The sequence below is a fragment of the Dendrobates tinctorius genome, unplaced genomic scaffold, assembly GCF_039654945.1.
Source record: "Dendrobates tinctorius isolate UK_male_01 unplaced genomic scaffold, ASM3965494v1 ptg000093l, whole genome shotgun sequence".
Lineage (NCBI taxonomy): Eukaryota > Metazoa > Chordata > Amphibia > Anura > Dendrobatidae > Dendrobates > Dendrobates tinctorius.
Window position 1 is genome coordinate 18,944,353 of NW_027361761.1, and position 14,217 is coordinate 18,958,569.

A 14,217-nucleotide genomic window follows, 5' to 3' on the forward strand; every position below is an offset into this window, starting at 1 on the left:
ATAATAGGTATGAAAAGACGTGTAGCGGGATCACTACATCGCTGTGTGCATCGCTTTCACCTACGTTGGCCTAGATGTCTTTGGAACATGGATGGTATCTGCAGGAAGAACTCGAGGCAATTACGCCAACAGCAAACGTTGGGCCATACTATTCACTTGCATGAGTATCAGTGCCATTCACATAGAGGTGATAGAATCTATGGACACATCCAGCCTGATCAATGCTCTTCGGCGGTTTCTAGCGATCTAACGTCTGACTGCGGAAGCAGATTCATCGGTGCACGTCGAGAGTTGGATATTGACATCAAGCCAATTCAGGATTGACTTTGTAGAAAGAGGTTGCACCTGGATTTTCAATCCTCTGCATAGTTCTCACATGGGAGGTTCCTGGGAAAGGATGATCGGGATCTCACGCAACATCTTGAACTCTATGCTTATGGACATAAACTTTTCAAGACTTATGCATGAGACCTTGGTTACTCTTCTGGCTGAAGTTTACACCAAAAGTAACTCAAGACCCCTTGCCTAGTGTCAATGGATCCCTAAATGCCTAACATTCTTACGCAAGCTACTCTTCTTACCCAAAAGACCTGGTACCCGCTAACAGTCAGTGGAGAGTTTACTCATGCAAACGCCTACCAGAAGCAGTGGAAACGCATACAATACCTCCTCGCCGATTACTTCTGGAACCGGTGGAGAAAGGAGTATCTTGTGGTTCTACAAGGAAGAAGAAAATGGCGACAGAGTAAACCGAACTTGAAAGGAGACATCGTGTTAATGTAGGAACAACAAGCTCAAAGGATCGACTGCCCTATGGGAATCATTACAAAGACTTTCCCTAGTCAAGACGGTAAGGTCTGGAAGGTGAAGCTGAAGGTCCTTAGGAAAGGTGAGCCTAAGACATTTCAGAGGTCAATCCACAAGCTCGTATTGATACTACCAATCAATGCAATTCCAGTAGGATAAACGATGAACAGAACACCGGACTAGTACTTTGTCCATTGCATTACGGTTGGATCGGAGATAGTTTGGCCTAGTGTGGCTTCTCCGATCCGAAGATGGGTATCTTTGGATTATCTTGGGAACTGACTTAAAGACGTTCATCTATCTTGTTTAAAGTTGTTATTATTGCATTGCATTCATATTGGTGTTTGTTTTTTCTAGACTGCTTGACTTTATTTCAAAGACATTAGTATAGTGAAATCCCTTACAGAATTTCAGACAGGGAGTGTGCTGTTCCATTTGGCTGGTTTATGTGTTGTATTTGCTTGCTATGTATGTTCTTACATTTTCCTCTGCTGCCACCTACTGGCGTTGTGTGTATGGCAGTCTGTAATTAATTAGTTCTTATGGACATGACTTCCACTTCCAGTTCACGGGTCACATCTTCTTCTTCCTCCTGGCAGCCATTTCAGTTTAGTTTCACTTACTGTTGTGAGAGGAGACGCTTGAACCGGCCTCACGAAGGCATCAGTCTTTCGACCACTCTTGCTGCTCACACTTGCAGCCATACTTGGTGCTACATCTTGCTGTACCTTATCTACACCTGCATTTCTGGGGAAAGTACTGTATTACCTATCATACGCTGTATGTCCAGACTTCCCAAAATAGACAAGTTTGGATTGCACAATCTCTAGTAGGCATCATCTCTCTGAATGCTGAACAGCACTGGTCTTCTCAGCTCTGCATGGAGGAAACGGAAGGTAGGAATCTCTCACAACCCCTATTAATCAACCACACCTCCATTCGCCTCATATGGGGACAGAACAATGACCCTGATCAAAAGTTCACATACCCTGGTGATTTTGGCTTGATAACATGCACAGAAGTTGACACAAATAGGTTTGAATGGCTACTAAAGGTAACATCCTCACCTGTGACCTGTTTGCTTGTAATCAGTGTGTGTGCATAAAAACTGAGTGAGTTTCTGGGATCCAGACAGACTCTTTCATCCAGCCACTGACATTTCTGGATTAAGAGTCAAGGGGAAAGCAAAAGAATTGTCAACGGATCTACAGGAAAAGGTAGTTGATCTGTATAAAACAGGAAAGAGATACAAAAAGATATCCCATGAATTGATAATGCCAGTCAGCAGCATTCAAACTGTGATTAACAAATGGAAAATCAGGAGCTCGGTAAAAACAAAACCACCGTCAGGTAGACCAACAAAAATTTCATCCACAACTGCCAGGAATATTGGCATAACTGTAATCAGCAATTACCGGAAACATTTAGATGCAGTTATTGCTGCACAAGGGAGTCACACCAGACACAATACTGAAAGCAAAGGTTCAATTTTGACACTCTAGAGTCTAGTCTAGAAGGTAGCCACCTACTGGTGGCCTAAAAGCAACATGACAGAATACGTATGGATTGAGAGTATGATTTTTCCTGTAATTTTGTTCATATTGGGTCCACATTTTCACATTATATCTTAAACGCCACATATTGTTAATTGTGTTTTTCCTTCCATAATTAAGTTGTATATTTTTCAGCTTTGGCCCAAACTATGTTCAGAACATTATTTTGCAGCATAGGCAGAACAATTCTATTAATTGTGAAGGAAAATTATAGACAAGCTCTTCTATTATTACTAAATACCTCAATAGTTCATATAAACCAAAAAACAGAAACTTCCTTAAATTAAAAATGTCAGGCAATGTAATGTTTTACTTCTTACTTTTGGTAGGAAGAAACCCTTCAGTGTGACATCTTGAGAAGTCATATGTGGCAGATTAGTTGGAACAACATTGGCAAATCTCTGAACCTCGTGAATTACAGCGTCTGTGTATGGCATGTGTTTGCGGTGCGCCATCTGAGGCTCGGTTGATCCGATAACCTTTTCGATTTCCTTTTGAACATTTTCTGTTATTAAAGACAATATTACTTATAATTACCCATAATGTATTCGAGTCTTAGCTAAGTTTTCAATACTGGATAATATGGAGTGATGCTTTGTAAGCTCCTTCCATCCACCCATTCTCCACCTTTTCCATGACATGTGGAATGACCCAAGAAAAAGGTTTATCCCCCCTGTTTGCAACCATTTTGGTGGCTATGAGGTTAGGGATTCCTGTGCAATTTTTATCACTTACTACTCTATAGAAAACTGTTCCTTATGCCCCTAATCAACGCAGACTGTATCTAATTATCCCTACATTTTGACAAACGGATCTCCATGCTTTCACTTCTCACACAGAGTAAGCAACATGTTCCTATTTAAATCACAAGCTGCTCCCATCGCCCCCCTTATACACAGATTACTCCCATTATGAAGTATAAAATGCTCCTCATGCTCTCATTTATGTTGTACAGACTACTCCCTGTGCTCCTCCCATGTACACAGTCTGCTCCCTGTGCTCCTCCCATGTACACAGTCTACTCCCTTTGCTCCTCCCATGTACACAGTCTACTTCCTGTGCTCCTCCCATGTTAGACAGTCTACTCCCTGTGCTCCTCCCATGTACACAGTCTACTCCCTGTGCTCCTCCCATGTTACACAGTCTACTCCCTGTGCTCCTCCCATGCTACACAGTCTACTCCCTGTGCTCCTCCCATGTTACAGTCTACTCCTTGTGCTCCTCCCATGTTACACAGTCTACTCCCTGTGCTCCTCCCATGTTACACAGTCTGCTCCCTGTGCTCCTCCCATGTTACACAGTCTACTCCCTGTGCTCCTCCCATGTTACACAGTCTACTCCCTGTGCTCCTCCCATGTTACACAGTCTACTCCCTGTGCTCCTCCCATGTTGTACAGACTACTAAATGTGCTCCTCCCATGTACACAGTTTGCTCCCTGTGCTCCTCCCATGTACACAGTCTACTCCCTGTGCTCCTCCCATGCTACACAGTCTACTCCCTGTGCTCCTCCCATGCTACACAGTCTACTCCCTGTGGTCCTTCCATGTTACAGACTGCTCCCTTTGTTCCTCCCATGTTACACAGACTGCTCCCTATGTTCCTCCCATGTTACATAGACTGCTCCCTATGTTCCTCCAAAGTTACATAGACTGCTCCCTATGTTCCTCCCATGTTACATAGACTACTCCCTGTATTTCTCCCATGTTACAAAGACTGCTCCCTGTGGTCCTTCCATGTTACAGACTGCTCCCTTTGTTCCTCCCATGTTACACAGACTGTGCCCTGTACTCCTCCCATGTTACACAGACTGCTCCCCATGCTACTACTATGTTATGAATGTAGTGGAGGTTGATCATGTGCACCCCCATTACACTCAAGATTCACCAGCAGAGCTCCATTCTCTGCACTGCTGAGGCAACCAGTGGTTGGACCCTCAGCAATCAACAATTTGTTCTCTAGCCTGTGGACAGAACACAAAAATAAGTTATTTAAGGAACTTTTAACTATATATAATTTTAATATACTCCTAAATATACTCCTTACTTTGAATTTCAGGATATTTCATCATCAACAGAAGGGCCCATCTCACGGTGGTAGAAGATGTCTCTACTCCAGCAAACAGTAGGTCCGAAACAAGAGATGTTAGGTTCTCATCATGAAAATACAACTCAGGATCTGGTTTCTCCTAGAATGCCCAAAATATGAAATATATCAGGGAACAATACAAACACATAGATAGAAAGCAGGAAGAATCCTGGAGTAAAAAACAACGCACGTTCCAAGGTTATGTCCTCTGCTAATAAAAATGCAAATTTTCCCATAAAACACTGAACATGTACTCTATAGACCACAGAGAAGTATCGTAGTATACGTCTAGTTAGTGGAAGGGACATTCTTCACCATTTCGTATTACCTGGGGCATAACTTTGGAATATAAGAGCACATAATAAAAGAAAAACTGTTCCAGAATCAGTAGAGTGGCCCCAATTGGAAGAGGCACTCAGTTTAAAAAAAATCCAGTGAAAAGTCTCTTTAATCGCGAAAAATTATACTAAAAATATCTCAATAGATCTTTATCTCTGTCATATATTTATTTAGCTGATTCAGTGTCCATGCTGTTTAAAACCAGTATCTCAACTTAAAATCTGAATCCTCCCCAGCTGATTGCACAGAAAAATGCCCCCTCTCCATTCCTCCCAGACAACCACTATTACCACATGTCTATCCAGGGTTGGACTGGCCCACCAGAGAACCGGAGAATCCTCCGGTGGGCCCTGGCTTCTCCTTCAGGAAAGTTCATAGTGCAAACCTTGCAGTTGCTATGGGGCTCTTGAGTGGGGGCGAAAAGTGGGCTCTCAGAATCAAGTCCTCCAGGGGGTCCAATGTTCTTCAGTCTGACACTGTGTCTATCTTATTACTTTACCTCTTTTTGTTTGACCAGAAAGTAATCTATAAAAGTTCTTGGGTTATTGACATCAAGTTCAATCCTTAGCTTCGTGAGCATGCCTCTAATTATGGAGCGTAACTCATCAGTGCTTTTTAGGGTGGCTTTGTGACCTCCAGGAAGCCAGCGCAACAGGGATGGATATGCATTGTACAACTGTCGAGGAAAATATAAATGAAGCCATTAGATATACAGTGTTTAACATAAATGAGTACACCTAAACAGATTTGTCAGAACACCTTTAGTTTCCTTTCAGAATCAACATTTTCTATGGAATGCAAAATACTACAAAATACTCCCACAAATATGAGCCTCTGATTTCAAACCAGATTTGTGATTTTGAACACAAAAAACAGTTGCTTTGCTAACAAATTCATTGAAGATCATGTTGTCAAAATGAGTACTCCTCAATGAAAGTTTTAGGCGTAAAGCTAAATTTCCAACAGACATTATATTTATCTGTGGCTCAAATCTTCATGAGATGAGGCATAACTCCTCCAAAAAGGTCAGTGTAAAACTAAAGAATAAAAAGTAAAGGTATAAAATCTGCCAGGTATGCAGTAAACGGGGCAGTAAAACAGTGACCTTTTGCTTTTGTGCAAATATGCAATAGTATTAGTACTTTATGGATTGTGCAAATAAGCAAAAAATGAAAAAAAAAATATAAATAAATAAATACACTGACAGTAGTGTCAGAAGTTAGCAGGGTGTTCAGTGATGTCTGGAGTAATCTTAAGGGGGTTTTACACTAAGCGATATCGCTAGCAATATCGCTAAAACGTCACCGGTTTTGTGACGTTATAGCGATATTGCTAGCGATATCGCTATGTGTGATACTTACCTCCGACCGGCTCCCCCGCTGTCCATCGCTGATCGCGCGAGAATGTCCGGCTCCATTTCTCGTCGTCTGCTTCCTGCTGGGCTTCCTGCTGTGACGACGAGCGACGCGTGGAGGCGGGCGGGATCACGTCAGGATCGCTGTGTGTGAAAGGTGAGTATCGCGCGCTGCGTTGCTGCTGCATCGCTGTGAGATCTTTCTGTGTGAAAGCTCACTAGCGATCATTTAGCGATGCACCAGCGATCCTGACAGGGACGGATTGCTGGTCGGATCGCTGGTGCATCGCTAAATGTAAAAGGGCCTTAGACTGTGCCATTAAGATAATTGACACTGTCCACAATGAGTACTAGGGGTGCTCTGAACAAACAAATGATTACTGCTGCTAAGCCGTTCACAAATAGAAATAGCAGTGACTCATAAAGTGCTGGGGATGTGCAGGACAATGTCCAATACCTTCACTCGCCTACTTGTAAAGATCCACCAAGGGTTAAGTGGTACTTAGCTTGTTTCTCGATGTGGAGACCCTCCAAGGTAGCGATGAGTTCTGGAGCGTTGTCCCGGCCTGTGACAAGCTCCCTGGTTATGCTGTGCTTTCAAGCGTGGGCAGACGCCCGTAACGCTGGCAGGGCTTGTCAAAGCCTGCAGTAGCACTGGACCTGTGTGACGTAGTTCGGGTCACGTGACTAGCAGAGTCATGTGGTGCCCAGCTGACTACAACCAGGGAGCATGTCACCGACCGAGACAACGCTCCAGAACTCATTGCTACCTTGGAGGGTCTCCACATCAAGACACAAGCTGAACACCCTGCTAACTTCTGATGCTACTGTCAGTGTATTTATTTATATATATTTTTTTATTTTATTTTTTGCTTATTTGCACAATCCATAAAGTACTAATACTATTGCACATTTGCACAAAAGCAAAAGGTCACTGTTTTACTGCCCCCTTTACTGCATACATGGCAGATTTTATACCTTTACATTTTATTCCTTAGTTTTACACTGACCTTTTTGAAGGAGTTATGCCTCATCTCATTCAGATCAAACAAGGCTTCTACTGAATTATTGCAGGTATTATAATTAATCAGTAATGTTTTTGGTGTTTGTCTCATATCTATTTATTTTTCTGATTATAACTCCATTGTGTTAGGGGTCTTTTGGTACTTGCAGCTGACTCAGCACCTATATACAAGCGCCGCTAATATCATTAATTTCTGAAAGATACAAGAAGACAATACAAGAAGGCTGCAAGAAGATCAGAAAACCTTTGTTAAGGCCCATCACACTAAGCGATATCGCTAGCAATATCGCTATAACGTCACTGGTTTTGTGACGTAGCAGCGATATTGCTAGCGATATCGCTATGTGTGATACTTACCTCCGACCGGCTCCCCCGCTTGTTATCGCTGATCGCGCGAGAACGGCCAGGGCCGTTTCTCGTCGTCAGCTTCCTGCCGGGCTTCCTGCTGTGCAGACGAGCGACGCATGGATACGGGCGGGAGGACTTCTTTATCGCCTCGTCTGACAGGTAAGTAGCGACCGCCGACCCCTGCTATGTCGCTGGTGAGATCTGCCTGTGTAGCAGCTCACTAGCAACCACTTAGCGATGCACCAGCGATCCCGACCGGGTCATATCATTGTCGGGATCGCTGATGCATCGTTAAGTGTTGTGAGTTCATGTTCCCCTTCACCATTGAGGTCTGATTAACTCCCTCTTCTGGTGAAGAAAGATAGTGAGGCTGATTACCAAGCACCTGAGCAGGATGATGATGACTGGGTGACTGGAATTGCTGACTGGATATAAGGCAGCCGACGCCCTTCTGCCTTGCTGGTGATCTCTCTGAGGGATTCTAGGAGACCAGTCTGATTCCTGCTCCTCAAAAGCTAAGTTTTCTTCTCTGCTTTTTGCATTTGTGTTTTGGTTTTGTTTTGCCTTGTTTTTCTGGATTTCTGCCATTCCCTGCTGGGGTGAGCTGAATTCCTTTTTGCTCTGTCTTCAGAAAATACCTGAGTACTGATATAGTCTTTTTGAAGCCTAGCGTCTTCAAGGCTTTTTTCCCTATCAGTCTGTTGGCTCTTGTTTTGAAAGGGTTTTGGCGGATTGCAGACAGCAGCTTTTCTATCCTTTCCTATTTAGTTAGCTTGGGCCCCATCATTTGCTCAGCCTATCTTTCTATCTGTGTGAGTGTTTTTTCCTCTTGCTTTACCGTCATTATATGTTGGGGGCTGCCTATTGCTTTGGGGTCTGCTCTGGGGCAGTTTAGATTTCCCTTTCTGTCTTTAGGCTATTTAGTTCTCCAGCTGTGATTGAGGGGTCTAGGGCACCGTAGGAACCCCCCACGGCTACTACTAGTTGTTGTTGATAGGTTCAGGGGTCTGCAATCCGATAGCTGCCAACTTCTCTGGTTTTTTGGACTTAGCTAGTATTTCTGTTTTTGCCTCCTATGGTGACTCATTCATAACAGTTAAGTGTGACAGTACCTTAATCAATTGGGATACTGTAGCAAAAATTATATGGAACTGCAACCATTTCACAGCTTAGGCTGTGAGCAAGTGTTCAGAACGAGACTGTTAAGTGGGACTTTAAGTGGCCATCTGGTCATCTCTCAAATTAGCTACAATTTGCAGACTTTGCACAAGCCATTCCATTTATCAGATCTAAGGGTTGCCCTGGCTTTCACACTTTAACTCCTGTACCGAGATCTGGAGTTACATAGCTTCCACTGGGTTAAAGCCACAGAGTCAGCTGCTGGCCAATTGTGCAGGCTGGCAAGGGTCATCAGCTGGACAGGTCAGAACTAGGAGGGCAGTCAAGTTACAGAATAAGAAAGTAAAGGAATAGTAAAGAAACACGATGTTGTCAGACAACAGGTGGAGTAACAGGCAACCAGGAGCTGAAAGAACAGGACAGAACCAGGAAAACTAAACTTTTAACTGGCAGTGGGAGTCAGATGTTCAGGAGTTTAAAAAGATGACAGCTTAGCTCAGGTCTTGCAGAAAGGAGCAATCAAAACAGCTAGGAATTAACCCCATTCATGCCTAATGACCAAAAATCCCAGGAATTATACAGGATTTCTGCTAAACTGCCCTGAAAAAGCCACAAGAAAGGTATGGAACTGTCCAGCAACCAAAGTGGAAACAGAGGGGATAGTTACCAGCATCGATGTTACTAGACCAAGGCAAGACCATTGTATCTATATCATTGAATTAAACTGCACAAATACAGTAAGTAGATCAAGGGTGACCATAATGTAAAGAAGCAGGTATAATGCAAGTGATATGAAATCTATCTATTAAAGAGAACATTTGTAGAGTGTAGACAATTATTTTGATAAATGAAGCAGCTTTCCAAGTCTTGATTAAAAATGTGTTTTCCCCTCCTATAAACTGGTGCATCTCTATTGTGTAGACAAAATCTATGCTGACCGATAATGCAGTTTGTGTGTCTCCAATGTTTTGCCCCCTCATATTCTTATTATATCATGAGATGTAATCCAAAGAACAATAGCAGTGTTTAATAGATACGTAACAAATCAAAAGTTGCAAACCATACCCATATAGCCAATGCTGGGATGTAAGCAAAAAAACACTAAGGCCTCTTTCACACATTCAACTGAATGTGTCTATGCAGATTTCAGTGTGTTTTCACGGACCGTGTGTCCGTGTGCAAAACACGCAGACATGTCCATTTTAATACGAACACACGGCCCGCAACACATGCTGCACACGTGCAAATGGAGAACAATGTACACTGTCCTCCGTGAGCACGGACGGCTGCCGGGGAAGAAGCGGCTACTGTAAGCCCTGTTCCCCTGCATGTGGTGCTGAACTCGGCTGTCATTCTCCGTGCTCTGCTGGCAACAGCTTGAGCAGGGAAGAATGAATGAAAACAAACCAACGTGGGGTTTCCCTTATTTTTTCAACCAACCGGGCAAAACTAAACAGGTCCGGGCTGCTATTGTCATGCTGGTAAGGGGCCATTAATATGCCCCACCCAATCTAAAAACAGCAGCCTGCAGCTGCCCAGAAAAGGTGCATCTATTAAATGCGCCTATTCTGGAGCTTTGTCGGGTTCTTCCCACTTACCCTGGCAAGTGGGGTTAATGAAGGGTTAATGTCACCTTGCTATTATAAGGTGACATTAAGCCTGGCTTAGTAATGGAGAGGTGTCAATAAGACACCTTTCCATTACTAATCCAACAGTAAATAAAGAGTTAATTAAACACACACACAGTAACAATAAAGCATTTTAATGAAAGAATACACCACACATTTTTGGTGAATTGGTTACACACGCACACTTTCACATAAAAAGACTTTGATTAGTGAATGTGATAGACCGATCAGAACAAATGTGTTTTGAGGGAGCGCCTAAAACTATGCAAATTGTGGATAGTCCTAATATCTTGGGGTATAGCATTCCAGAGGATTGGCGGAGCATGGGAGAAGTCTTGGAGTCGGGATTGGGAGGTACGGATTAGTTCAGAGGTTAGTCGAAAGTCGTTTGCAGAGCGCAGCTGTCTGTTAGGTCAGTAGACAGAAATGAGGCAGGAGATGTAGGGGGGTGCCGCACCGTGGAGAGCTTTGTGGGTGAAAACAAGTACTTTGAATTGGATCCTATAATGAAAGGGCAGCCAATGTAATGATTGGCAAAGAGCGGACGCGTCCGAGTACCGATTTGCCAGATGAATGACCCTGGCTGCTGCATTAAGAATGGACTGGAGAGGGGAAAGTCGAGTAACGGGGAGACCAATTAATAGAGCATTGCAGTAGTCCAGACGGGAGTGGATCAAGGCAACAGTGAGAGTTTTTGTTGTTTCCATGGTGAGAAAAGGGCGGCTTCTAGAGATGTTCTTTAGGTGCAGGCAGCAAAAGGGGGCAAGAGATTGTATATGGGATGTGAAGGAGAGATTGGTGTCAAACATAATACCCAGACAGCGCGCCTGCTGCCAGGGTGTTGTTACGGTGCCACCCATGGAGAGGGAAATGTCAGGTTTAGGGAGGTTAGTAGATGGTGGGAGCAGAAGAAGTTCAGTTTTGGAGAGGTTGAGTTTCAGATGGCGGACAAGATGTTGGAGACTGCGGACAGACAGTCACTGTCTGTAGTACAGCGGGGGTAAGGTCAACGGATGACATGTATAGTTGTGTGTCATCAGCATAAAGATGGTACTGAAAGCCAAATCTGCTGATAGTCTGTTCAATTGGGGCAGCGTAGAGAGAGAAGAGAAGGGGGCCAAGGACTGAGCCTTGAGGTACCCCGACAGTGAGAGGAAGACATGAAGTGGAGCCAGTGAATAAAACACTGAAGGAGCGGTCAGAAAGATAGGAAGAGAACCAAGAGAGAGCAGTGTCCTTAATGCCTAGTGAGTGGAGCCTAGAGAGTAGGAGACGGTGGTCGACAGCATCAAAAGCTGCAGAAAGGTGGAGAGGAATGATCACAGAGTGTTCACCGTTACATTTTGCTGTCAGAAGGTCATTGGTAACTTTGATGAGTGCAGTTTCAGTCAAATGTAGGGGGCAGAAGCCGGACTGTGAAGAGTCTAGGAGGGACTGAGTGAAGAGGTAACGGGTAAGGCGGGAGTAGACTAGGTGCTCCAAGAGTTTAGAGATGAAGAGTAGATTGGAGACTGGTCTGTAGTTGTTTTTGCAGGATGGGTCGAGAGCATGTTTCTTTAACAATGGAGTAACAATAGAGTGTTTGAAGGAGGATGGGAAAATGCCTGAGGAGAGGGAGATTAAATATTGTAGTTAGGTGAGTTTTAACTACTATAGAGAGAGACTGGAGGAGATGTGAGGGAATGGGGTCGTGTCACGATAAGTCTGTGTGATGGTCAACGTGTGACTGGACACACCGCCTCCAGCAGGGCGAATTTCTATCACACACGTGACCCTGGATACACCGCCTCCAGTAGGGTGAATTTAAATAATATAACGTGCAGCCAGATACACCGCCTCCAGCAGGCGAATTTCAGTATTACACGTATAACTGGATACACCTCCTCCAGCAGGGCGAATTTAAATAATAAAGGGAAACACCAGGGAAACTGATACAATGGAGGGCCCTCTGATAGGGAACAAGGACGTGGAGACCCCCTGCACTCCCCTGAGCCAGTCTCTACACTCCTAACAGTCTCTATACAGGCTCCGCACCTGTCACCGAGCTGGAACCTAAGAACCCTAGCTCGCCCTGCACCTAGCCCTTTCTAATGAAATGGATGGTGCAGAAACTAATCCCACCACTGCACTGAAACACACAAAAGGAAAGTTACAAAACAGGGGTAACACCACTTAGCTTTGCTCTGTTGCTCTTGCTCCCAGCTACAGAGTCCACCACCTGAATGCAGTTTTCCTCTTGAATAGCTGCTGCTTCACCAAGCTTTGTCAGAGCTGCAAGGAACTCTCTCTAGTTCCTTCCACACCTCTAGCTCCAATCACACCTGCTTTATAATCACATGCACTAAAGAAACCAGAGTGCAATGACCCTAACGGCCACCGGGGGCAAAACTAGAACTGAAACCACCACAGTGCAATGACCCTAATGGCCACTGGGGGCAAAACTGAAACCACCACAGTGCAATGACCCTAATGGCCACTGGGGGCAAAACTATCTTTAAGCACCACAGCTTAAGGAATAAAAAAGGTTACTAGTGCATTTTATCTGTCATGATCCAGCATGGATCATGACAGTCTGGCTCTGCGTGACGCGACCCGACAATTGGTCGGTCACAAAACAACAAGACAGACAAGGGGACACCGGAGAAACAATTACAACGGTGGGCCCTATAATAGGGAATGGGGAAGTAGACACCTCCTGCACTCTCCTAAGGAAGAGCCCTGAATTCTTCTCACATTCCCTATACAGGTTCTTTCAACCTGTCGCCGACCAGGATACCTCAGTCCCTCACTTGCCCTGTACCAATCCCTTACTAGGGAACTGGCAAGTGCGGACACTGGTCCTCACCACTGTACTAATAACACACCAGGGAAAAATAACAGACAGGGAAAAATAAACAGTATTACCAACAATGAGCTAAGCACCTGACGACCTTTTATAGGAAGGAGGGGGGTGGTCACCACCTGCTGGCTACTTAAACATGTAGTAACACCAGCGGCCACCAGGGAGCAAACCAGCAGCAGAGCAACTACAGTTGTAGTAACACCAGCGGCCATCGGGGGTCAAACCAGCAGCAGAGCAACTACAGTTGTAGTAACACCAGTGGCCATCAGGGGCAAAAACCCATATTAACCCCCCAGGACCTGAAAGGAAAAAGGTTCACATAAGAGAGTCCAGACTCTGCCACAGATCCGAAAATGGATCGTGACAGTACCCTTCCTTCAATGAGGGACCTCTGGACCCTCAACACCGCACCTCACCGGAAAACCACCTACAGTGAGCATGCCTAGATCCACCAGAGTTCACTTCAGCAACTACCTGATTCTCAGGTTTATGGCAAACATGGGCAGATGGAAGTGGCAACGTATGCTCCGGAGGCACCACAAATCTCCAGAGCACCGACCTGGGGAATGAGTTGTGTATGGGCATAATTGGGGGTAACTCCAGCTGGTAAGTCCCCGGGCCAAGGATGGCCAACACCCAATACGGCCTGATCACCCGAGAACTCCAGACCCCAGCAGTACACTTCCACTGGATGTTTTTGGTGGACACCCATACATACTCGTTCACACACAGGTCTGGACCTGAACGTTTATTGCCACACACACGTTTGCCATAAGACAGTGAACTCTTCCAGGAACTAGCAACAGAGGCATCCCCCTGTGTCACCACACTCACACCCCCGCAATTCACAGAGGGAACCACCATCCTCCTTTGACCCCTCCTCCTATGAGGACTCCGCCTCTCAGGGTTGGCTAATGGTGAGCGTTGAGACTTGCCCCTACTCCCTGGCAGCACCTCTGCTGCCCCCACTGGAGAAGAATGGGACGGCTGTAGAAAGACGGCAAAGACAGTAGCCCCAGGCAGAAGCCCTCACACGACTGATCCCAGCTGACTACTTCCCTAGACCGCCAATCTATGACCGGGTTGTGTTTTTCTAACCAAGGTAGGCCTAAAATGA

The 14,217-nt window shown here is 44.9% G+C and overlaps 1 protein-coding gene across 3 annotated transcripts in view; it reads right to left on the minus strand.

Moving 5' to 3' along the window:
* LOC141098594 (cytochrome P450 2C5-like) overlaps positions 1–14,217 on the minus strand; it is a 227,412-nt gene that overhangs the window by 36,197 nt on the left and 176,998 nt on the right. For all 3 annotated transcript variants that reach the window (XM_073586512.1, XM_073586513.1, XM_073586514.1), the window contains 3 exons: positions 5,285–5,461; positions 4,405–4,546; positions 2,681–2,865 (listed from right to left, as the gene is read on the minus strand). In XM_073586512.1, the coding sequence (XP_073442613.1) occupies positions 2,681–2,865; positions 4,405–4,546; positions 5,285–5,461 (504 nt within the window). The remainder of the gene's footprint in view (positions 1–2,680; positions 2,866–4,404; positions 4,547–5,284; positions 5,462–14,217) is intronic.